Source organism: Vombatus ursinus, unplaced genomic scaffold, assembly GCF_900497805.2.
Source record: "Vombatus ursinus unplaced genomic scaffold, bare-nosed wombat genome assembly UNPS02014924.1, whole genome shotgun sequence".
NCBI lineage: Eukaryota > Metazoa > Chordata > Mammalia > Diprotodontia > Vombatidae > Vombatus > Vombatus ursinus.
Window position 1 is genome coordinate 2,957,234 of NW_020954702.1, and position 25,304 is coordinate 2,982,537.

The window sequence follows — 25,304 nt, forward strand, 5'->3', positions numbered from 1 at the left end:
CTGTTACATATAAAAGGTCAGTTCTATCCATTTCTTATTGCTTAAAATTTGAATATCCACAAAGAGAGAGAATTTTGTATTTCAAGCTAAGCTAGAATCATTATACCTCAGATATAATAAGGCATAAGTCTCAGGTACAGGTGTAGAAGTATCTGAGCACAGGAAGTATTACTTCCACAGTTTTAAAAACTGGATAAAGTTGTCCTTTGATTCATTTTCACCTTTCTTTTCTAAGTCCACTGAAATCTAGTCATAAATATCTGCTATCCATGCAAAAGGTGAAATTTAATTTACCCATGAAAGTCAAATCTAAATAGGAAAACTTACTTTTTAGTTACTGCAGTTCTGATGGCTTGTGAAAAGGGAAATACCTCAACAAAAGCAGATGAAACAAAGAGGGCCTTTTATATTTTTATGTGAGTGGATATAAATGTCTTTAATGATGACTGGTTTAGAATTATTCTAGCAGGCACAATTCAGAGTTTAGAACCTCTATTTGTGTGGAATCTGTGAAACTGACAAGAGGGTCCCTCACCATCCTAAAAACCAGAGACAAGTAAAGGTTGTCAAATGATGGTGACCCTGTTATTAAGTATTTTAGAATTCTCATCCAAGGCACACAGAAGGGCCATAAAAATGCCCATTGTGAGCTTATAACTATGGAGAGAATAGCCGATTCAGTAAACTCATAAAGTTTCTCTTGCCATCATAAGATGAATCTTTACATTGTACTAAGATATGTTAAAATTGAAGAAAATCACTAATAAATTTAAGTAGAGAAAAAATTCTTATTTTACTTTCATAATGATGAAATCTGAAGTTATATTCTCTATTTTGGAAGAGATTTTGAGGTATAAGAGAACTTATTATTTTTCATTTTCAAGCATGTCATTAGGTTCTGGCATCCAATATTGTACTGCATAATCAGTCATATACAATTACAATTACAATATTTTGGTTTAGGATAACTTTTCTCCCCTTGAGGATTGGAAACTTTAAAATGAAGGCTCAAGACATAGGAATCTGGATGGCATACAACAAAAAAACAATGATTTGACTCTAGAATGTATATAGGAGAAATCCTTGGCTTGTCGTCCTTGTTGTTGTATTTTTAACTTAAACTGTTAATAGTAGACTCCTAAATTCCTTGGGTCTGGATCAAGAAGGTTATTTCCAGTGATGCTGTACTAGACATGATTCATCATTGACTAAATTAGGATCATGAGAGCAATGCACACAACAGAATGGAAACATCAGTGAGATTAATATGAGGAAGACAATTCCACACAAACTCATAAGAGCATATGAGACAATCCACAAAATGGGTTCTTTCGAAGGTGAACCAGGGATACAGCTGCTTGCTATGTCATCTGTTGAGAAAGGTCCTGAAATCGCAGATACTGGAACGCCATCAACTTCTAGAAAGAGAAAGAACAAAAAAAGTTTATAACATTATAAAAATCTAAATTTTCAGGATAAAAGACAATGGGATGTTTCTTATAATATAACAATATTGATTTAGACATGATAGGGACCTTTGAGGTCAGTAGCCAATACTCTATTATTTACTAAACAATTATTCAGTTTAAGGATTATCTATTCTTAATTTCTTCCTTTCCTTTACCTTTTCATTAAATTGTTATTTACCTATTATCATGGACAGGTGAAGTGGAAATTACTAAGTGAAATGACCTATTTCTGAATATTCTTTTAATGTCACATCAATAAGTAAGTTTAGTAGACTGAAAGTTCAAAGTTAGTCATGAAAGCAATTTTGTGGTTTCTTAGAATGAGGACATAATAGGGTTGGACTAGATGCAAGTAGACTCAGTTCTAGATATCCCAACAGGTATGACAGTTGAATTGGGGATTAAAAACTCAGGCCTTATAGTTTAGGAACTAGGGTTTGCTCAATGGCAACATCTTAGGAGGGGGAGCCAAGATGGCCAAGAAAAGCCTAAGTTCTCCTCAGTTTTCCTAGAAACACTGATAAATCAAACCTCTAAATGAATTCTGGAATGACAGAACCCACAAAAAGATGGGATGAAACAATTTTCTAAACCAAGATAACTTAGAAGAATGGTAGGGTAGGCCTGTCTCACTTAGATAAAAGGGCAGTGCAATGTAGTGCAGGCAGGATCTGGGCAAGCCAGTGGGAGACTCTTTGCCACAGCACAGATTAGCAACTAAGGCTCTGCAGTCCTGACTTAGCAGGCCAGTGGTCCAGCAGACTAGATATGGCACCTCTAGCCCTAGTGCAGTAGGCAAACTGTCATCCCTGGAACCCCTAGCACACCAAGTGTGACTAGCCTGGGCATCCCGGCATAGTGGGCTAGTCACTAGAGCTAGAGGCACCTGCACAGAAAACCAGTGGCCAGGCCCCTGACTCCAAACAAAAGAAGCTTTGGACAGTGCCCTGGTAACCCGGGGCAGAGTTGAACTTTAAAAGTCACAAAATAGGCTAGACAATGAGCAAAAATCAAACAAAAAAACTCTGACCATAGAAAGCTACTATGGCAATGGGGAAAATCAAAATACAAACTCAGAAGAAAATAACAATGTCAATGCGCCTACATGTGAAGCTTTAAAGGGGAATGTGAATTGGTTTCAAGGCCAAAAAGTCCTCTAAGTATTTCAAAAACCAAATAAGAGAGCTAGAAGAAAAATTGGGAAAAGAAATGAGAGTCATGCAAGAGGCTAATGAGAAAAAGAGTCAATAGCTTAGAAAAAGAAGCATAAAAAATGAATAAAACAACTCCTTAAAAGGCAGAATTGGCTAAATGGAAAAGGAGATACAAAAGCTAACTGAAGAAAATAATTCCTTAAAAATTAGAATTGGACAACTGGAAGCTAATGACTATACAAGACATCAAGAGTCAGTCAAACTAAATCACGAGAATGAAAAAATAGAAAATGTAAAATACCTCATTGGAAAAACAGTTGACCTGGAAAATAGATCCAGGAGACATAATTTAAGCATTATTGGACTACCTGAAAGCTATGATAAAAAAAAGAGCCTGGACAGCATCTTTCAAGAAATTATCAAGGAAAACTGCCCTGATATCCTAGAGCCAGAGGGTAAGATAGTAATTAAAAGAATCCACTGATCACCTTCTGAAAGAGATCCCAAAATTAAAACTCCAAGAAATATTGTAGCCAAATTCTAGAATTATCAGGTCAAGGAGAAAATACTGCATGCAGCCAGAAAGAAACAATTCACATATCAATGAGCCACAGTCAGGATCACACAGGACTTAGCAGTTTATATATTAAAGGATTGAAGGGCTTGGAATATGATATTCTGGAGCACAAAGGAGCTTGGATCACAACCAAGGATCAACTACCCAGAAAAATTGAGCATAATCTTTCAGGAGAAAAAAAATGGACATTCAATGAAATATAGGACCAGCAAACTTTCCTGATAAAAAGATCAGAGCTGAGGGGGCAGCTAGGTGGCACAGTGGATAGAACACCGGCCCTGAAGTCAGGAGGACCTGAGTTCAAATCTGGCCTCAGACCAAACACTTGACACTTACTAGCTGTGTGACCCTGGGCAAGTCACTTAACCCAATTGCCTAAAAAAAAAAAAGATCAGAGCTGAACAGAAAATTTTATCTTCAAATACAGAGTACTCAAGAGTAAACAGGACAAAAGGTACACAGGAAAGAAAAAAAACATGTTATTCAATGAGGTTAACCTGTTTACATCCCTACATAGGAAGATATTTTAACTCTTAAGAACTTTAACTCTTAAGAACTATTAGGGCAGTTAGAAGGAATATTCATAGATAGTAAGAGTATAAATTGAATTTGATGTGATGATATAAAAAGGGGGTTAAAAAAGGATTGTACTGGGAGAAGAGGGAAGGGGAGGCAGAATGGGGAAAATTATATTACATGAAGAGGATGCAAAACACCTATTTTAGTAGAGGGAAAGAAGGGAGGGAGTCATTGTTTGAACTTTCCTCTAATCAGATTTGGCTCAAAGAGGGAATAATATACACACTCAGTTGAGTATAGAAATCTATCTTACCCTATAGAGAAGTAGGAGGGAAAGGGGAAAGAAAAGGGAAGTCTGATAGAAGGTAGGGCAGCTTAAGAGAGGTGGTGGACAGAAGCAAAACACTGATGAGGAAGGATGGGGTGAGAGGAGAGAGAGAAAAAAGTATAAACAGGGGAAAAATAGGATGGAGGGAAATACATAGTTAGTAATCATAACTGTGAATGTAAATGGGATGTACTGTCCCATAAAATGGAAGCAGACAGCAGAGTGGATCAAAACTCAGAATCTTATAACATGTTGTTTACAAGAAATACATTTGAAATAAAGAGACACACACAAAGTAAAAACAAAAGGCTGGAGCAGAATATATTATGCTTCAGCTGAAGTAAACAAACAAACAAACAAACAGGGGTAGCAATCATGATTTCAGACAAAGCAAAAGTAAAAATAGATCTAATTAAAAGAGACAAGGAAGGAAACTACATCTTGCTAAAAGTTACCACAGACAATGAAGGAATATTGATACTAAAAATATATGCACCAAATGGTATAGCATCCAAATTTCTAAAGAAGTTAAATAAGTTATTGGAGGAAATTGACAGTAAAACCCTACTAGTGGGGGACCTCAACCTCCCCCTCTCAAAACTAGAAAAATCTAAGCACAAAATAAACAAGAAAGAAGTTAAGGAGGTGAATAGAATTTTAGAAAAGTTAGATATGATAGACCTCCAGAGAAAATTGAATGGGGATAGAAAGGAATATTCCTTTTTTCTCAGAAGCACATAGCACCGACACAATAGCTTACCGTGTATTAAGGCATAAAAACTTCACAAGCAAATGCAGAAAGGCAAAAATATTAAATGCATCCTTTTCAAATCATGATGCAATAAAAATTACATGTAATAAAGGGCCATCGAAAGCTTAAAAATATTGGAAATTAAATAATCTAACAACAAATCATAGAAATGATCAATAATTTCATCAAAGACAATGACGATAATGAAACAACATATCAAAATTTATGAGATGCAGCAAAAGCAGTACTTAGAAGAAATTTTGTATCTCTAAACGCTTACATTGATAAGAGAAAGAGCAGATAAATGGGTTGGGCATGCAACAAAAAGTTAGAAAAAGAACAAATTCAAAATACCCTATTAAACATCAAATTAGAAATCCTGAAAATCAAAGGAGAAATTAATAAAATTGAAAGTAAGAAAACTAATGAACTAATAAATAAAACTATTTATTAGTTTTTATGAAAAACCCAACAAAATAGATAAACTTTGGTTAATTTGATTAAAAAAAAAAAGAAAGAGAAAAACCTAATTACTAGTATCAAAAATGAAAAGGTTGAATTCACCAGCAATGAAGAGGAAATTAAAGCAATAATTAGGAGGTATTGTGCTCAACTGAATGCCAATAAATCTGACAATCTAATTGAAATGGATGAACATTTACAAAAAATATAAACTGCCCAAATTAACAGAAGAGAAAATAAAATACTTATACAACCTTATTTTAGAAAAAAATAAATTAAATGTGTCATCAATTAAATATCTAAGAAAAGAAATCTCCAGGGTCAGATGTATTTACAAGTGAATTCTACCAAACATTTAAAGAACAATGAATTCTAATACTATGTAAAATATTTGGAAAAATAGGTGAAGAAGGAGTCCTACTAAATTCCTTTCATTACAAAATATGGTGCTGGGAAGAGCCAAAACATAGAAAGAAAATTTCCCCAATGAATATTGATGCAAAAATTTTAAGTAAAGTATTAGCAAGGAGATTACAGCAATTTATCCTCAGGATAATACACTATGAACAGGTGGAATTTATACCAGGAATATAGGGCTGGTTCAATATTTGGAAAACTATCAGCATAATTGATCATATTAACAAAAAAAACTACAGAAATCATATGATTATCTTAATAAACACAGAAAAAACTTTTGACAAAATGTAGCACTCATTCTTATTAAAACACTAGAGAGCAAAGGAATAAATGAAGCCTTCCTTAAAATGATTAAGTAGTATCTATCCAAGACCATCAGCAAGCATTATTTGTAACGAGGATAGACCAGAAGCTTTTCCCGTAACATTGCTGGTGAAGCAAGGATTCCCATTATCACCATATTAAATATTGTACTAGAAATGCTAGCTTTAGAAATAAGAGAAGAAAAAGAAATGCGAGGAATTAGAACAAGCAATGAGGAAACAAAACTATCACTTGCAGATGAAATGATGACATACTTAGAGAATCCCAGAGAATCAACTAAAAAAACTTCTTGAAATAATTAACAACTTTAGCAAAGTTGCAAGATGTAAGATAAACCCACATAAATTATTAGTATTTCTATCTATTACCAAGAAAGCCCAGCAGTAAGAGATAGAGAAATTCCATTCAAAATAATTATAGAGAATATAAAACACTTGGGAGTCTACCTGCCAAGACAAATCCAGGAACTATATGAACACCATTACAAAACATTTTTTCACATAAAGTCAGATCTAAACAACTGGAAAAATGTCAATTGTTCATTGCTAGGCTGATCTAATATAATAAAAATGACCATTCTAAATAAATTAATTTACTTATTCAGTGCCATACCAAACAAACAACCAAAAATTATTTGAAAGAGCTAGAAAAAATGACACCAAAATTCATCTGGAAGAACAAAGGTCAAGGATATCAAGGGAATTAAAGAAAAAATACAAAGGAAGGTGGCTTAGCCATACTAAATCTGAAACTATATTATAAAGCAGCAATAATAAAAATATTTGGTACTGGCTAAGAAGTAGAGTGGTGGATCAGTGGAATAGATTAGGTACACAAGACACAATAGTAAATGACTATAGTAATCTACTGTTTGATAAACCCAAAGACTCCAGTTTCTGTGATAAGAACTCACTATTTGATAAAAACTTCTGGGAAAACTGCAAAATAGTCATGCAGAAACTAAGTATACATCAGGTATAGCTAGACCTAGATAAGGTCAAAATGGGTACATGATTTAGACATAAAGAGTGATACCATAAGCAAATTGGGAGAGCAAAGAATAGTTTACCTGTCAGATCTATAGAGAAGGGAAATACTTATTTTCAAAAAAGATATAGGGAACATTATGAAATGCAAAATGGATAATTTTGATTACATTAAATTAAATAGTTTTTGCAAAAATAAATCCAGTGCAACCAAAATTAGAAGGAAAGCAGAAAACTGGGAAATTATTTTTACAATAAGTGTTCCTGATAAGGGCCTCATTTCTCACATATATAGAGAAATGAATCAGATTTGTAGGAATATAAGTCATTCCCCAACTGATAAATGGTCAAAGAATATGAAAAGGCAGTTTTCCAATGAAGAAATCAAAACAATTTATAGTCATATAAAAATGCTCTAAATCACTATTCATTAGATAAATGTAAATTAGAACAATTCTGAGGCACACCTCACACCTATCAGATTGGCTAATATGACAGAAAAGGAAAATGATAAATATTGGAGAAGATATGGGAAAATTGGGACACTAATCATTGTTGGTGGAGTTGTGAACTGATTCAACCATTCGAGTAAGCAATTTATAACTATGCCCAAAGGACAATCAAACTGTGCATACCCTTTTATCCAGCAATACCACTACTAGGTCTTTATCCCAAAGAGATCATTAAAAAGGGAAAAGTAAAACAAAAGTAAAATAGGAGAGAATGAGGAAAAATTAGAAAAAAATAAAAGCAATTCAAGAAAATTATGAAAATAAAGTTAACTAATTAGAAAAGGAGATACAAAATCTTAAGGAAGAAAATAACTTCTTGAAAACTAGGATCAGTCAAGTGGAATTGAAAGACATTATAAGACATCAACATGTAACAAAACTAGAAAAAAAAGAATCTGAAACATCTCATTGGAAAAACAACTGATCTGGAGAAAAGATCAAAGAGAGACAATATAAGAATTGTTAGATTACCTGAAAGTTATGATCAAAAAAAGAAACTGGATACCATATAATAAGAAATTATTAAGAAAATTTGCCCGGAAGTTCTAGAACAAGAAGGTAAAGTAGAAATAGATCACCACTGATCACCACCTGAAAGAGATTCTAGGAAGAAAATTTATAGGAATGCCATAAGCAAGTTTCAAAACTCCCAGGTTAAAGGGAAAATATTGCAAGCAACAAGAAAAAAAAAAACAATTTAAATAGTGCCAAAAAACAATCAGGATTTTGTAAAACCTAGCAGCTTCTACACTAAAAAACTGTTGCTCTTGGAACATTACATTTCAAAAAGCAAAGGAGCTGAGGCTGCATACAAGAGTAACTTATTCAACAAAATTGAGTATAATCCTGAATAGAAAAAAATGACATTTGATGAAATGAAAGTCTTTCAGGTGTTTGTAATAAAAAGACCAGAACTTAATGGAAAATTCCATATAAAAGATCCAGAAGAAATATAAGGAAATTTTTAAAGACTAATTATAAGGCATTGATTAAGGTGAAACTGTTTACTTATGATATATGAAAATGTAATTAATGATTAATTATTGTTGTTAGTAAATACTGTTACCATTACTAAGGTAGTTTGAAAGAAAGGTTGGGGCTGAGTTGTGTATGATAAGGTGAATCTAAAAAACAAAATTGGGTTGGAAAAGGTTAAAAGAAGAAATTATCTCAGAAAAACAGGGCATTAAAGGAAGACCTAATAGAGAGGAAGCAAGTAGGGATGGAGAGTTGGTAATAGTGAACCTTACTCTCATCTGGGTTAAAGAAGTAATATATGTGTATACATCTATATCTAAATCTATATCTGAAGAGTTTAGAAGTGTTCTAAACTTTTAGAGAGGTGAGAAAATGGAGGGATGTGGTAGGGAAGAGACTTTTAGAGGGGTTTATAGATTAAAATTAGGAGAGTGGGATGAATAGATAAGATAAAATAGAGAATGGAGGGACTTTTAGAGGTGTGGGTGAAATAAGGAATAAAAGGTAAGGGGAGAAGATAACAGAGATGGGGCAAAAAGAGAGGCTGAGAAGGAAAATAGTCAAAACAACTGGGCATAAATCAATATCTTACTCCATTTACCAAGATAAAGTCAAAATGAATACATGATCTAGATATAAAGAGAGATTTTTATAAGAAAGTTAGAACATAGAACATATTTATCAGACTGATGGATAAGAGAACAATTTATGAATAAATAACAGATAGCAAAATTAGGTATAAAATGGATAGTTTTGATTACATTAAATTAAAAAGTTTTTGTACAAGTTAAATAAATGTAGCCCAGATCAGAAGGAAAACAGAAAATTGGGAAAAATTTTTTATAGACAGTTTATCAGATAAAGAAAGGTCTTGTATCTATAAGTTATAAAGAACTTTGTCAAATCTATAAGAATACAAGTCATTTCCCAATTGATAAATAGTGAGAGGATAGCAACAGGCAGTTTTATAATGAAGATATCAAAACAATTTATAGTCATATGAAAAATGCTCTAAACCATCATTGATTAGAGAAATGCGAATTAAAACTACCTTGAAATATCATTTTACACCTACCAGATTGGCAAAAATGATAGAAGGGGAAAGTGACAAATGTTGGAGGAGATGTGGAAAAATTGGGACATGTTCATTGTTGGTTGAATTGTGAAATGATCCAATCATTTTGGAGATAAATCTGGAATTATGCCCAAAGAGTTATTAAAATACCCATACCCTTTGACGCAGTAGTACCACTACTTGATCTATTTCCAAAGATAATTAAGGGAAAAGGAAAAGAAGCTATATGTATTCTAAAATGTTTATAGCAGCTCTGTTTGTGTTGGCAAAGTACTGGAAATTGCAGGGAGGTTCATCAATGGGGAAATGGCCGAACAGGTTGTAGTATAGGATTGTGATAGAATACTACTGTGCTGCAAGAAATGATGAGTTTAATGATCTTAGAAAATTGTGGAAATACTTGCATGAAGTAGTGAACAGTTAAATGAGCAGAACCAAGAGAACATTGTATGTTTGAGACGGGATCTACCTGGAAAATCTCTAACTATTGGGGGTCAGTACCGTTAAAGGCAAAGGCCTTCTCTGGATCATCTGTCCTTGACTGTACCCTGGACTTGCTTTGCTGCTGAGTAAACATTTGCTGAGTCTGGTGGGCAAGTGCATAGTCACAAGTAAACAAAGAAGGTTTAGACTAGGCAATTAACCTTTACCCTGAAGCAATGCTCCCCAGGTGTGTGAGAACTTTGTATCTTTAGCTCTTGCTCTTTGGATGTTGTAAATCATCATTTCACTTTTATGTATAAAAGTTTAAGCCTTACTAGAAATAAACAGTCTTGTGGCTGATCACCTTTGACTCGCCTAGCCCGGCCTTTTGTTTTATTTCTCTTTAATTTTTCTTAACCACTTGTCTGCCAGCTGCTGGCAATTGTATACATTAACAGCAATATTAAGAACAACTTTGGGGGCAGCTAGGTGGTGCAGTGGATAGAGCACCAGCCCTGAAGTCAGGAGGACCTGAGTTCAAATCTGGCCTCAGACCAAACACTTGACACTTACTAGCTGTGTGACCCTGGGCAAGTCACTTAACCCCAGCTGCCTAAAAAAAAAAAGAACAACTTTGAGTGAATAAGTTATTTTGATTATTATAAATATCTAAATTGACTGTAAAGGACATATGAAGAAAGATGCTATCTGTAACCACAGAAAGAACTGACACATAGAAGTATATATAGAATAATTTTACACACACACACACATGTGTGTATTTGGATCTAATGGTAGCTATCTCTAGGGCAGGGTGAGGTAAAGGAAGAAAAAAAAAAAGAATTTTACATGATAATTTTGTTGTATATTTGAAAGGAGTAGCAAGTTGTGTATAGTAGATTGGCAGTTTCATGTGCAATCATCTTCTTTATTGCACTATGTTATGGAGATGTTTGTTTTATTCTATAAATTAAAAAATTTTTAAGAATGTAAAGGATCTAAATGTACAAAAATATTTATGGCAGCTCTTTTTGTGGTGACAAAGAATTGGAAATTGAGGGAGGCCCATTAATTGGGGAATGGCTGAACAAGTTGTGGTATATGAATATAATGGAATACTATTGTGCTATTAAGAAATGATGAGCAGGATGGTTTCAGAAGAACCTGTAAAGACTTATATGAACTGATGCTGAATGAAGTGAGCACAACCAGGAGAACATTATTCACAGTTAGAGCAACATTGTGTGGTGATCAACTATGATAGACTTAGCCCCTCTCAGAAATACAATGATCCAAAACAATTCAAAAGACTCATGATGAAAAATTCTACTCGCTTCCAGAGAAAGAACTTATCGAGACTGAATACAGATCAAAGCATACTATTTTCATTATCTTAGTTTTTTTTGTTTTCTAGTTTTTTTTCCTTTTGTTCTGTGTCTTCTTTCACAGCATGATTAATGTGGAAATATGTTTAACATGATTGCACATGGATAACCTATATCAGATTATTGCTGTCTTGGGGAGGGTGTAGGGGAAGGGATGGAGGGAGAAAAATCTGGAACTCAAAATCTTATAAAAATAACAACACTCCACTGGGAATCTAAAACTAAACCACCCTGATGAAGTAGAGGCATATGATGCATGACATTTATCACAAGCTTTACAGTATAGGAGTAGAGGAAGAAAAGTTAAAAATCAAGTCATCTTACTTTATACTTGATAAAGGCTTCTCAGAAAACCAAGAAATTGAAATTCACGATTAAAATAAGGTTGGTAGATTTTTTTGAATTCTATGTATCAACACAGGACCTATTGTTTTTTTTTTCTTTGGTATTGTAGGAACTTTTGATTGAATCCCTGAAGACTTATTTGGAAAGGACTATAAAGTGGAGAAATAATGGTCTTTAAAATAGTTTTCTAATTTTAGTTTCTGAAACAAGTATTAATTCCATAAAGCAATGTCCCCAAACTATTTGTGGGGTTCCTATTGGGAAGTCATTAACTTAAATTCTGTGAAAGGTGGAAGTCCAGATGCGGTGACTTGTTAAAAATTATAACTTAGATACTGAATCATAATTTAGACATTGAGTTGTAACTTAGGTACTGTGACCAGTACATGACCAGCACCCAACCTTGAGTGCCTGGGCATTTATCCAACAGGGCTGAGTAAACTCTTGGATGTCTGGGAACCAAGTTCAATACTAAGTATAAAGTAAAATAGCCAAAACATTAACAAAGCAGAAAAAAAAAATCCACCAATCTGAAGTGAAGCGTCCTATGGCTCCTCTTCCTTTTGTCTGAACAAATCTTGAAAAAGGGATGGAGGTATAACAAACATTTCTTTTCAAAATACTAAAAGAGGGGAGGAGCCAAGATGGCAGAGTAAAAGCAGTGACTTACTTGAGCTCTCCTCCAAACCCTTCCAAATTCCTGTAAAAAATAGCTCTAAACAAATTCTAGAGCAGCAGAAACCAAAAAAGACAGAGTGAAACAAATTTCCAGTCCAAGACAACCTGGATGGTTGATTAAAAAGGTCTATCGCACCAGGCTGAGAGAAACACAGTCTAGTGTGGGTGCATGTGCAGGGAAAGACCAGGCCTCAGCATACCTGGAGCAGGCCTCAGGGAACTGAATCATGGGCAGCTGTGGAGGTTTCTAGATTTCTCAACCCATAAATGTCAAAGACAACTTAGAAGGTCAGTAGGAAAAGTCTGAGAGAGGTGAGAGAGGAGCTCAGTCCCTGCCCCAGTCCCAGCTACATCCCTGAGATGGAGGCTGCTTCTGGAGCTTCTGTTGCTTTGCCTGTGCTTGGATCTGGGTCACAGTTCTGGGTGGTGGTCTTGGGACGAGGAGGAGCACTGGCATGATGGAGCTTGTAGTGGCTGTGGAGAGGGAATCTTCACAGTTCCAAGGCAGAAAAGAGGGCTTGTGGTCACTCATAGACTAGAGCACAGGCCAGGAAAGGAGTAAACACCTCACCTTTGCTCATATCACCTTGGAAGAACTTAAAACTTACAGGTCCCTAGAAGTATCTCTGAAAATAGCTGCACAAAACCCCTGAAGTTTGGAACAGTACATTCTCCACACTGGAAGCAGACCCCTACCTTAACAAAGAGTTTAAAACTCAAATAATTGGCTGGGATCATGAGCAAACTGCACAAAAAAGTCAGACCATAGACTCTTTCTTTGGTGACAAAGAAGATCAAAACATACAACCAGAAAAAGACAACAAAATCAAAACTCCTACATCCAAAGCCTCCAAGAAAAATATGAATCAGTCCCAAGCCATGGAAGAGCTCAAAAAGGACTTTGAAAAACAAGTAAGAGTAGTAGAGGAAAACTGGAAAGAGAAATGAGAGTGATGCAAGAAAATCATGAAAAACAAGTCAATAGCTTGCTAAAGGAGACCCAAAGAAATACTGAAGAAAATAAGACCTTAAAAAATAGCCTAACCCAAATGGCAAAAGAGGTCCAAAAAGCCAATGAGGAGAAGAATGCCCTAAAAGGCAAAATTGGCCAAATGGAAAAGGAAGTCCAAAAGCTCACTGAAGCTAGTGACTTTATGAGAAATCAAGACATTGAAAAACAAAACCAAAAGAATGAAAAAATAGAAGACAATGTGAAATATCTCATTGGAGAAACAACTGACCTGGAAAATAGATCTAGGAGAGATAATGTAATTGGACTATCTGAAAACCATGATCAAAAAGAGAGCTTAGACATCATCTTTCAAGAAATTATCAAGGAAAACTGCCCTGATATTCTAGAATCAGAGGGCAAAATAGAAATGGAAAGAATCCACTGATCATCTCCTGAGAGATTCCCAAAGGAAAACTCCTAGGAATATTGTAGCCAAATTCCAGAGTTCCCAGGTCAAGGAGAAAATATTGCAAGCAGCCAGAAAGAAACAATTCAAGTATTGTGGAAACACAAGCAGGATAACACAGGATTTAGCAGCTTCTATATTGAGGGACCGCAGGGCTTGGAATATGATATACCAGAGGCAAAGGAGATAGGATTACAGCCAACAATCATCTACCCAACAAAACTGAGCATAATCCTTCAGGAGAAAAAATGGATATTCAATGAAATAGAGGACTTTCAAGCATTCTTGATGAAAAGACCAGAGGTGAGAGAAAATTTGATTTTCAAATACAAGTCTCAAGAGAAGCATGAAGAGGTAAACAGGAGAGAGAAATCGTAAAGGACTTATAAGGTTGAACTGTTTACATTCCTACATGGAAAGATGATATTTGTAACTCATGAGACCTTTCTCAGTATTAGGGTAGTTGGAAGGAAAAAATATATATATATTATATATGTGTATAGATAGATTGATAAAGGGCACAGGGAAAGTTGAAGATGAATGGGTGATATCTGGAGAATAAAATTAAGGAGATAGAGAGGATTATACTGGGAAAAGGAGAAAGGGAGAGGTACAATGGGGTAAATTATATCACGTAAAACAGACAAGAAAAGGCTTTTACAGTGGAGGGGAAGTGGGGGAAGGCGAGAGGGAATGAGTGAATCTTATTCTCATCAGATTTGGCTTAAGGAGAGAATAACATACACATTCAAATGGATGTGGAAAGCTATCTTACCCTACAGGAAAATGGGGGGGGGGAGGGGATAAGAGAGCAGAGGGATGATAGAGGGGAGGGTAGATTGGGGGAGGGGATAATCAGAAGCAAACACTTCTGAGGAGGGACAGGGTCAAAAGAGACAATAGAATAAATGGGGGGCAAGATAGAATGAAGGGAAATATAGTAAGTTTTCCACAGCATGACTGCTATGGAAGTGTTTGGCATGACTACACAAGTATAACATGTATTGAGTTGCTTGCCTTCTCAATGAGGGTGGGTGGGGAGGGAGGAAGGGAGAAAATTTGGAATACAAAGTTTTAAAAATACATGTTAAAAAGTTGTTTTCACATGCAATTGAGAAATAAGATATACAGGCAATGGGGTATAGAAATCTACCCTGCCCTACAGGAAAATAGAAGAAGGGTTTAGGAGAAGGGGAGGGGAGATAGAAGGGAGGGCAGATTAGGGGAAAGATATTCAGAATGCATGCTGTCTTGGGGTTGGGGGAGGGATGAGATGGGGAGAAAATTTGAAACTCAAAATCTTGTGAAAGTGAATGTTGAAGACTAAAAATAAATAAATTAATGAAAAAATATTAAAAAATAATAAAAAGAAAAAAATAAAAAACACTAAAAAAAAAGGAATCAGTAAACTTTTCCTTAATATGATAAATATATCTATCTAAAACCAACCAACACCCAGCATTGCATGTAATAAGGAAAAATTAGAAGCTTTTCCAGTAACTTCTAGAATAAAGCAAGTACATCACATGGTCTAAAACTAACTCGATTGCTTCACTGGAAAGCTAAGTTTGCCAAGGGTGTCTACTATGTCTCTTTTAGGATTCTAGGGGATCCAGAAGTGTTGGATATCAATTTCTAAAGTACATGAACTTTTACCAGTGTGCTTTCCTCAATGATTATCACTATATATCAATTAGTTAGTTATAATTACTTGGCCTTTAGAAGGGGGGTATTTATTACATGTTACTGGTACAAAATATTTCTCTCTGCCAAAAAAAATTACAGTTTCCCACCAGTACATATAGAGTTCAGAGAAAAGTAGACTAAGTCTTAGAGAGCACATGTGGCAACAAGATTATATGATATCTTTGGTTCCTAGAAGTCCTTTTCTTTCCTTTAAGAAATACTCATGAATTTCCTCATAGCTATGGTGCAGCTTTTTTTTTTTTAGCTCCTTATAGAGTCTCAAGGTTTCTTTTCCTTATTATGTCTAGTTTATAGTTGACTTCCAATGTTACTACCAGTCACTCTTCAGGGAACACTTCTAGGACAATGATGTAAAGTCTGAATCCCTTCTGAAGTCCACAAAGTCATACTATGTTAAACAGGGGTAGGAGTAGGGATTGAAACTTGAGGCCAGAATTCTTCTCCTTCTACCCTCATCCCAATTGATTCCTTATCAGCAGTTTGGTTTGAGTGGTATCCACCATTAACATGCCAGATATTCTACTGAATGCAGCTTATACCCGACAGGGCATAACCAAGTCTCCTCAACTAATCCAGACATACATCTTGTGCAATAAGTCTATTTCATCTAATGGTTTTCAATTTTTTTTTTAAAAGTGATCTAAGATTTTTCATACCTAGGCTAAATAATTTAATTAATTGAACCAACATAATTGTGTTCACCTGGTTAAAGTATCAGGGTATAGCATCTTTGTTGGTTACTCTTTTTTTTTTTTTAGATGGAAGGAGGAAGTGTTTTATTCTTGACAATATATAAGGCTTCACACTTATGTACACAGGGAAGACAAAGACACAGGCTACTCCTTAGTTTTCTTATCCAGACTGTTGGTGGTGAGCTTGTCTTGAAGTTTTTTCCATAAGCCTTTATTCAGTTTCTTAAATTCTTCCAAGGTTAGTACAATCCTGCATTCTTCCACTGTCAGTCCACTGAAGCCGGTGTCTCTTGGGCGTGGATATTTGTGTTTGTAATACTTTGAATGTAGTCATGCTAAGCTCTTGAAATCTGGTCACAGGTCTCAGCCTCAGCAATCTGGGTGTTCTCTCCTTCCCAAAATGCCTGTGCCACCCACTGCTGCAGGTAATCGCCCAAGTCTCTGCCCCGTTTGGTCTCATCCAAAGGCCATTCCTCAGAGAGCTTGAGGAAATGCTGGTAACAGCTGGCTGCCATCTTGGGCCCCTCTGTTAGCCACTTTAAGAAGATCAAAGGATTGATTGACTCAATTATTACCCACATAAAGGGGTGCACATTTTCATGACTATTATTTGACACAGTGCTAGAAATGCTAGATAAGCAATCATAGGAGAAAAAGGATTTGAGGGAAGAAGCATAGGCAAAGAGGAAGTAAAATATCACCTTTTGCAGATGAGATGCTGGTATGCTTAGAGAAGTCTAAAGAGTCAATAGAAAAATTAACTGCATTTTTAAGCAAAGTAATAGGTTAGGAAATCAACCCCTACAAATTATTCGCCTTCTAAAAAACATTATCAAGAAAACCTAGCAGGAAGAGTCAAAAAGATAAATTCCATTAAAAATAACTAAACAATGTATAAAATACTTAGTAATCCACCTATGATGGTACATACAAAAACTAAACAAATATAATCACAACATATTCTTTACAGACATATAGCCCTGAATAATTGAAGGGCAATTAACTGCTTGTAGTTGGACTGTGTTGATATAATAAAAATGACAATATACCTAAGTTAATTTATATATCCAAAGACAGCATTTAAACTATGAAATGATTACATTATAGAACTTCAAAAATATTAACAAATTTATTGGGAAGAAGGAAGGTCAAGAATGTCAAGGGAAATATGAAAAAACAGTGGAAAGTAAGAGAGCCCAGTAGGAGCAGATCTCAAACTATTTTATAAAATGATAATCATTAAAAATAATTGGTAGGTTAAAGCATTAAGAAGCTGATGAGTGGAACAGTTTGGGTACACAACATATGGAAACAAAGATAATTAAATATAGTGTTTCATAAACCCAAAGATCCCAACTTCTGGGGCAAAGATATATTATTTGACAAAGAAGTTTGGAAAAACTGGAATGCAGTTTGGTAGGAATTGGGTTTAGATCAATGACTCATACACCAAGATAAGTTCCAAATGGATAAATGCTTTGTATGTATAAAAGAATGCACCATAAAGTCATAATGCACTCCAGTGCATCAATGTTTTTTCTAAAATGACATCACAAACTGAACAGAGAAGTCTAAGTAGATTTGGTCTCACCAGGACATAGGGTTAATGCAGGGTTATCTATCATCTCCTTAGGCTTTAACATAGGCCAAGATCCCTTCCTTAGTTTTCCTTATTTCTCCAATATAGCTTTAAACATGCTACTCACCCTTTTTGCTGTCCTAAACTTTCTTTGTTAGCTTCAATTCATTCTGACCTTTAATACTCACGGCACTTTTTTTTTTTACTGTGCCATGCTGTTATCTTACATTTTTGCATAAGTTTAAAAAAATATAAGTTGGTTAATTAGTAGTTCTTTGTGCATATAAATGTCTTATTTGTTTGAAAATCTTACAAATGAAAAATTTCAGAGGGTTTTGAACCAATTTGTTAAATTTAAAATAGGTAAATTTCAACACAAACCTTGGTATAATTGGTAAGATTGAAAAATGAATATAATGATTTGTGTGGAGATCTTTCAGTTATGACAGCCATGAAAACCAAGTATTGAAATAAATTGAACTTAGAAGCATGTATATTAGTATCCTCCCTTCCCTACCTCCCCACATATGAAGATATGTTCTTCACAAAGATCTACTCAAATACGTTACTATGACTCTGAGGTGAACCTAGGTTCTTCAAGGTTATGCCAGTGGAGTGCAAGTTCTGGCAAGAAATGCTTTGAGTGTGACTCTAGCAATAGACTGAATCTGTTCTCCAAGGAACAACCTAATTAAGTACAGTGAGGCATATCATCAGTAGAGAGTCCACTAGGTGATGACATTTTTTTTTTTGGCTAAGGCAACCCATGAAAAAATAAAAATGTAAAATATCTCTTTCAATTTTGTATTGATGGTGGTGGAGTTAAGTAAAAGGGGAAAGAGGGTGCAGTTATCAGACCTTCCACAAACTTTTAACTATTAGTAGCAAAAATGTGAGGTGCTTGTCCAATGACTGAATAGACATAGAAGCTGAATTTATCAATCTTGACATTGTTGCTATAAATGAAAACAGAAGAAAGATATTGTAAGTACATGGAAGGATAGCTCAGAAGTATTTCTTGGAGAGGCAAGGAAAGGAGATGATGGAGTGAGTTTTATTATACACCCAAAGGTAAAAAGAAACATTTTATGGGGTATTTAGTCATCACTTATGATCAATATTTGCAGAACAAGTTCAGCATGAGAATATTTCTAGCTCATGCAAAAAGATGAGTTGCAGAAGATGAAAGTCTACAAATTCTACAAATAACCTGAAAAGACTCTTCAAGGTAAATAAAAATATACTGATACTTGGTGACTTCAATGAAAAGGTGGGAAAAAATTAAGATGGTAAGAAATATATGGGAAAACATGATTTGCTGGGAAGAAGGAATGATAGGTACCAAAGGCTTGTAAATTACATTTAAGCTTCTTACTATTATATCTATTATTACTATTATCACTATTTCTAATTGTCTAATAGTATCACTATCACTATTACATCATGAATGTTTTATTCAAGAAAAGAATTGGTAGGCACTGGATATTGGAAACATTGCAAAAAAATCAAATAATATTTAACAGATAGCAAATATTATTATTGGGGGGGATTGTTTTTGAATCTGACAGTGGACAAAAGATAAAGCTAGGTTGCTGTGAGTACACAGTAAGATAGATTCCTCAATGCTAAGATCATAATATATATTTAAAAACAAGATGAAAGACTAGCAATAAAAAGAAGTTATGAAATGTAATTTAGAAGATTTTAATCCTAACTTATTAAAATAAAAATAAGAAATGGACAACAGAGATTACATTGACACAGATCAGAATTTCATCATGAAGTTTAAATTAATTGCCACAACAAGAGGACAATTTCCTTAATCAGTAAACATCTGGCTTGTCAGAAAGAGTTTGATATAAAAGAGGCAGAACTGGGTTAAGGATATAAACTCATCTATAAAATCCTAAAAAGAAGGTCATTGGCAATTATGAGTAGGAATGTCTCATAAAGAGGAAGCAGACGGCAAAACAAGTTTATTTATTTTATTCTATATTTGAACAGGAAATATAATTAGCATTTATACATGAAACTGCATTCTTAAAAAGTATATAAGATCCAACTATGTAGCATTCAAAGCTACTCTATTTATCTGGCCTTCCTACTTTTCCTTTTTCCACTAAAAACAGAAATGGTTCTCTTTTCTCCTTTAAAAATGCATCTTCTTTCCTTTCTTTTTTCCTTCCTTCTCATAGAGAGAAATTGCCAACCTGTCCATTTCCTAACCCAAGTGAGAAAAGAAAAAAATGTCCATGTAACAAATTTCTACATTAACATGTGAAAATATATGTATCATTTTGATATCTTGAGTCCATCATTTCTCTATCAAGAGATGGGCAACAAGCTTCATCATCATTACTCTTCAAACATGATTGATCATTAGATTGAACAGAGTTCTCAAGACTTTTAAAGTTGTTTTTCTTTATGTTGTTGTCATTTCTCCTAGCAGTAGTCACTTTACAATTCATTCAAATCTTCCCAGGTTTCTTGCAAACCATCTTTTTCATGATTTCTTAGGGTGCAATAACATTCCATTAAATTAATTTACCATAATTTTTAGACATTTGTTCAGTAGGTAGGTATTCCTTGTATCGATTCTTTGCTACTACAAAAAAGTTGCTATAGATATTTTTGTACATATATGCCAATTTCCTATTTCAATCATCTTTTTAGGGTACAGGTTTAACAATGGTATCATTGTGTGAAAAGGTGTGCACAATTTAGTGACTTTGTGTTTATAGTTCTAAATTGCTTTTCAGAATGGCTGGACCAATACACAGCTCCATCAAGAATGCCTGTTTTTTCATAGCTCCTCCAATAACTGTATCCTTTTCTTTTATTGTCATTTTTGCCAAGCTAATGGGAAGTAGAATCTCACTTTTAATTACCTGTAATTTAGAACAGTGATGTCAGACTTAAATAGAAATGAGGTCACTAATCTCTATATAAAAATCTCTGTAGGCCACAAATTGTCTTAGTTTTGAAATGTAATATTATCAATGTTTTATTGTATTTTTATTCATTTTGCTAAGTGCTTTCCAATTACATTTTAATCTGGTTCTGGGACACTTGGGAGTGTTGCTGGCTGTGCGTTTGATGTCTTTGATTTAGAACATTTGAAAAACCTGATTAATGATGCAATGGATTCTTTTTTTGGAAAACTGCTGGACACCTCCTTGGAAGCACCAAAAACTTGTAGACTTCCAGAACTAGCTCTGAAAATAGCAGGGTAAAAAGGTCTGAAGTTTGTCACTGTGCTTCTCCACCTATAGGTGAGCATACCTCAACTTTAAAATAAAGTACAAAGTCAAGAAATAGGCTGGGAAAATGACCAAACAATAGAAAAAGAATTTGACCATAAAAAGCTGTGACAGTGGCAGAGAAAACCAAGACATAAATTCAGAACAAGAGAATGTAAAAAAATAGCTACAAAAAAAGCTTTAAAGAAAAATGCTAATTGAACCCAAAACTAACAAGAATTTCAGGAAGAGTGGAGAGATAAGAGTAGTAGAGGACATAATGGGAAAAGAAATGAGTGATGCAAGAAAATGATGACAAGAGAATTAACAGCTTGGTAAAAGAGAAACAAAAATAATGTAGAAGATAGCACCTTAAAAAACAGAATTGGGCAAATGGCAAAGGAGGCACAAAAATCCATTGAAGAGAAGAACTCATTAAAGAGCATAATTGGCCAAATGAAAAAAAATCACTAAAGAAAATAATTTCTTAAAAATTAGAGTTAGGCAAGTGAAATCACTCTATGAGACGTCAAGAAACAATAAACCTAGTAAAAGGAATGAAAAAATAGAAGAAAATGTGAAATATCTCATCAGAAAAACCTCTGACTTGGAAAATAGATCAAGGAGAGATAGTTTAAGAATTATTGGACTATCTGAAAGTCACTCTCAAAGAAAAAGTCTAGATATCATATTTCAAAAAATCATCAGGGAAAACTGCCCTAATATTTTAGATACAGAGGGTAAAATAGGAGATTGCAGAAGATTTAGCAGCTTCTACAATAGGGAAGCAGAGGGATTGGAATATGATATTCTGGAAGGCAAAGGATCTATGATTACAACCAAGAATAACCTACCCAGCAAAACTAAGTGTAATCCTTCAGGGGAAAAATAGATATTTAATGAAATAGAAGACATTCAAGCATTCCTAATGAAAAGACCAGAGCTAAATAGAAAATATGAAATTCAAACAGAAGATTTAAGAAAAAAGGTAAACATGAAAGAGTTATCATAAGGGAATCAATAAAGTTAAACTACATAGGAATAAACTGTATATTCCTATATTGGAAGATGATTCATGTCACTTCTAAGAACTTTACCATTATTACATCAGTTAAAAGGAGTTTACACAGACATAAGGCATGGGTGTAAGTCTATTATGTTGGAATGATCTCCAAAAAGAAATGAAAGGGTAAGAAAAAGGGATGTACTGGAAAAAAAGGAAGGGAAAGGTCAAATGGTGAAAATCTCACCTAAAAGAGGCATGCAAGAAAGAACTTTTATAATGAAAGGAAAAATGAGACAGGGGTGGCTTCATCAGAATGGTTTAAAAAGGGAAGAATACACACACACACTCAATAGTATATAGAAATGTAACTTACCCCAGTAGAGAAATAGGAGGGGAAAGGGACAAAAAATGGGGGGGGGGAAATAAAAGGTGCAGGTAGATTAAGGGAGGCAGTGATTAGAAGCAAAATAGACTTTTGAGGAGGGATGAGATAAAAAAAGAGAGGAAGAAACAGAAAAATATGGGATAGAAGGAAAAAGTAATCATTACTGTGAATGTGAATGGAATGAATTTACCTATAAAATGAAATCACTAGAATTAGGATTAGAGAATAATAGAATAGGATTAGAAACCAGAATCCATCACTTTGTTGTTTACAAAAGACGCATTTGAAACTTAAAGACATGAAGAGTTAAAATAAAGGGCTGGAGCCAAATGTAATTTGCTTCAACTGAAGTAAAAAAAAAAAAAAGCAGAGGTAGCAATCATGATATCAAAGCAAAAACAAAGACATACCTAATTGGAAGAGATAATCAAGGAAGCTACATTATACAAAAAAAGTCCCAAAGACAATATAGTAAAATAAAAAATTTCTTTAGAAAGTTTCTCTGATAAAAGCCTCATTTTTCAAATATATACTGAGTACAGAACTGAGTCAAATTTACAAAAATAAGACCTATTTCCCAATTGATAAATGGTCAAAGGTTACAAACAAGTAGTTTTCAGAAGAAGAAATCAAAGCTATCTATAGTCATATGAAAAAAAATTCTAAATCTGTATTGATGAGAGAAATGCAAATCAAAACAACTGTGAGGTACCAGCTCATACCTACCAGAAATGACAAATGCTATAAGGGATAAGTGAAAAATAAGTACAATAATGAACTATTGGTGGAATAGTGAACTGCTCCAAACATTCTAATGGACAATTTGGAACTATGACCAAAGGGCTATAAAACTGCATACCCTTTGCCCAACAATACCACTAATAGATCTATATCCCCAAAAGAAAAGATCAAAGTAAAAAGAAAAGGACATATATGTACAAAAATATTTATAGCAGCTCTTTTTATGGTAGCAAAGAATTAGAAATCAAGAGGATGCTCATCAATTGGGAAATGACCAAACAAGTTGTAATATATAATTGTGATGGAGTACTATTGTGCTGTAAGAAATAATGAGGAGGTGGTTTGAGAAAAACATGACAAAATCTGTATGAATGGACACCAAGTGAAGTGAGAAGAATTGGGAAATCATTGTGCATATTAACAATGTCATAATGATGATAAACTGTGAAAGACTTGGCTACTCTGATCAATACCAGGGTCCAAGACAATTCCAAGGGGCTTATGGTGAAAAAATGCTACCCACCTCCAGAGAGAGAACTGATGAATTCTGAGTGCAAATCAAAGTATAATTTTCTCACTTTATTTTCTTGCTTTTTTTGAAATATGGATGATATGTTAATACATTTTGCCTGATTTTACAGGTATAATTGATATCATATTGCTTACCTTTATGGGGAATAGCTCTTCTTAGTCTAATAAGTGTGAACCAGTTCCTTTTATATCTTTGATATGAGAACTTTATAAAAGAAATACTATGAATTTCTCAGTTAATTGTTTCCTTTTTAATTATAGTTGAATTGGTTTTGTTTGTGAAATTATAAACAATATGTAGTCAAAACTATTTATTTTATCTTGTGTGATTTTCTCTAACTCTTCTTTGGTTATTAATTCCTTACCTAGTCATAAATCAAAGAGATAATTTCTACATTTTTCCTCTGATCTGTTTAGATTGCCACTCCTTATGTCTAAGGCATGCATATATTTGAGCTTATATTGGTATGTGGTGTGAGATATTCATCTAAACCTAACTGTTGGCAATTGTCTTTATCCCAATAGTGGAGGGGAGGGAGGTTGGGTTTACTGAAACTAGGTTTTCATGTTCATTTTCTTTTTATGTTCTATACCTAATCTAACCTACTAATCAGCATTCTATTTTATAACCAATACCAAGTCATTTTCATGATTATTGCTTTGTAGTATAGTTTGAGATTTTGTACTGTGAGGCATTCTTCTTTGATTTTTTTTATTATTTCCCTTGGAAATATTGATGTTTTGTTCCTCCAGATGAATTTTATTGTTTTTTTTCCAACTGTATAAAAAGTCCTTTGACAGTTTGATTGATGTGGCATTGAATAAGCAAAAAAATAATTTAGGGAGCATTATCATTTTTATTATATTCACATGGTCCAACCAAGAACAATCAATTTCCAGTTATAAGTCTATCTTTATAAAATCAAGTGTACTATAATTTCTTTTATATATTTACAATAAGTGTCTGGGTAGAGAGATGTATTTTATACAATCTGTAACTATTTTGAATGGAATTTTTCTGTTTATCTCTTCCTGTTGAGGAATGCACTACCCTCTTTCATCTTTCAAAAAGATTTCTACTATTATCTTCATTCATATTTCTCTCTAATCTTTAATCTCTTTATGCCTACAAATTCCTTCACTGTTGCTACCTATAAATGTGTTCAAGCTTCCCCTCTCCTTAAAAAAGCACTCAGTAGGTCCTACCACCCCTGCTTTGTATAATCTATACTTTGCCTCCCCTGTCTAGTGGTTTCTTCCTAATCTTCATACATCTTAATCTCTCTGTAGCATTTCACACCAAGGATGGTCCCTCTTTTTCTCTCCTTGGACATTGGTGACACTACTCTTTTCTGGTTTTCTCTCCAAACTGTCTAGTCATTCCTAAGTCTCCTTCGATTAATAACTGTGAGTATATCAGCAAAACTCTTTTCTGAGCCCTCTTCTCTCTACTCTCTCTCACTTGGTAATCTTATCTGCTTCCACGAGTTCATATATTATCTCTATGAAAACGACTCCCAGTTCTATTTATCTTGCCCTGTTCTCTCTTCTGTCCCTCAGTCCCATACCACAAGCTGCTTATTAGACATTTTGGAATGAAGGCCTTATAGAAACATGTAAAAC

General features: G+C 34.2%; 1 protein-coding gene and 1 pseudogene across 1 annotated transcript in view; both read right to left on the reverse strand.

The window, feature by feature from the left end:
• Window positions 1-854: 854 nt before the first annotated feature.
• Window positions 855-25,304, reverse strand: part of BACE2 (beta-secretase 2) — a 125,781-nt gene continuing 101,331 nt past the window's right edge. Inside the window, exon 9 of the mRNA XM_027843654.1 lies at window positions 855-1,418. Coding sequence (XP_027699455.1) covers window positions 1,168-1,418 — 251 coding nt within the window. The 3' untranslated portion in view covers window positions 855-1,167. The remainder of the gene's footprint in view (window positions 1,419-25,304) is intronic.
• On the reverse strand, window positions 16,345-16,715 carry LOC114029296 (annotated as a pseudogene).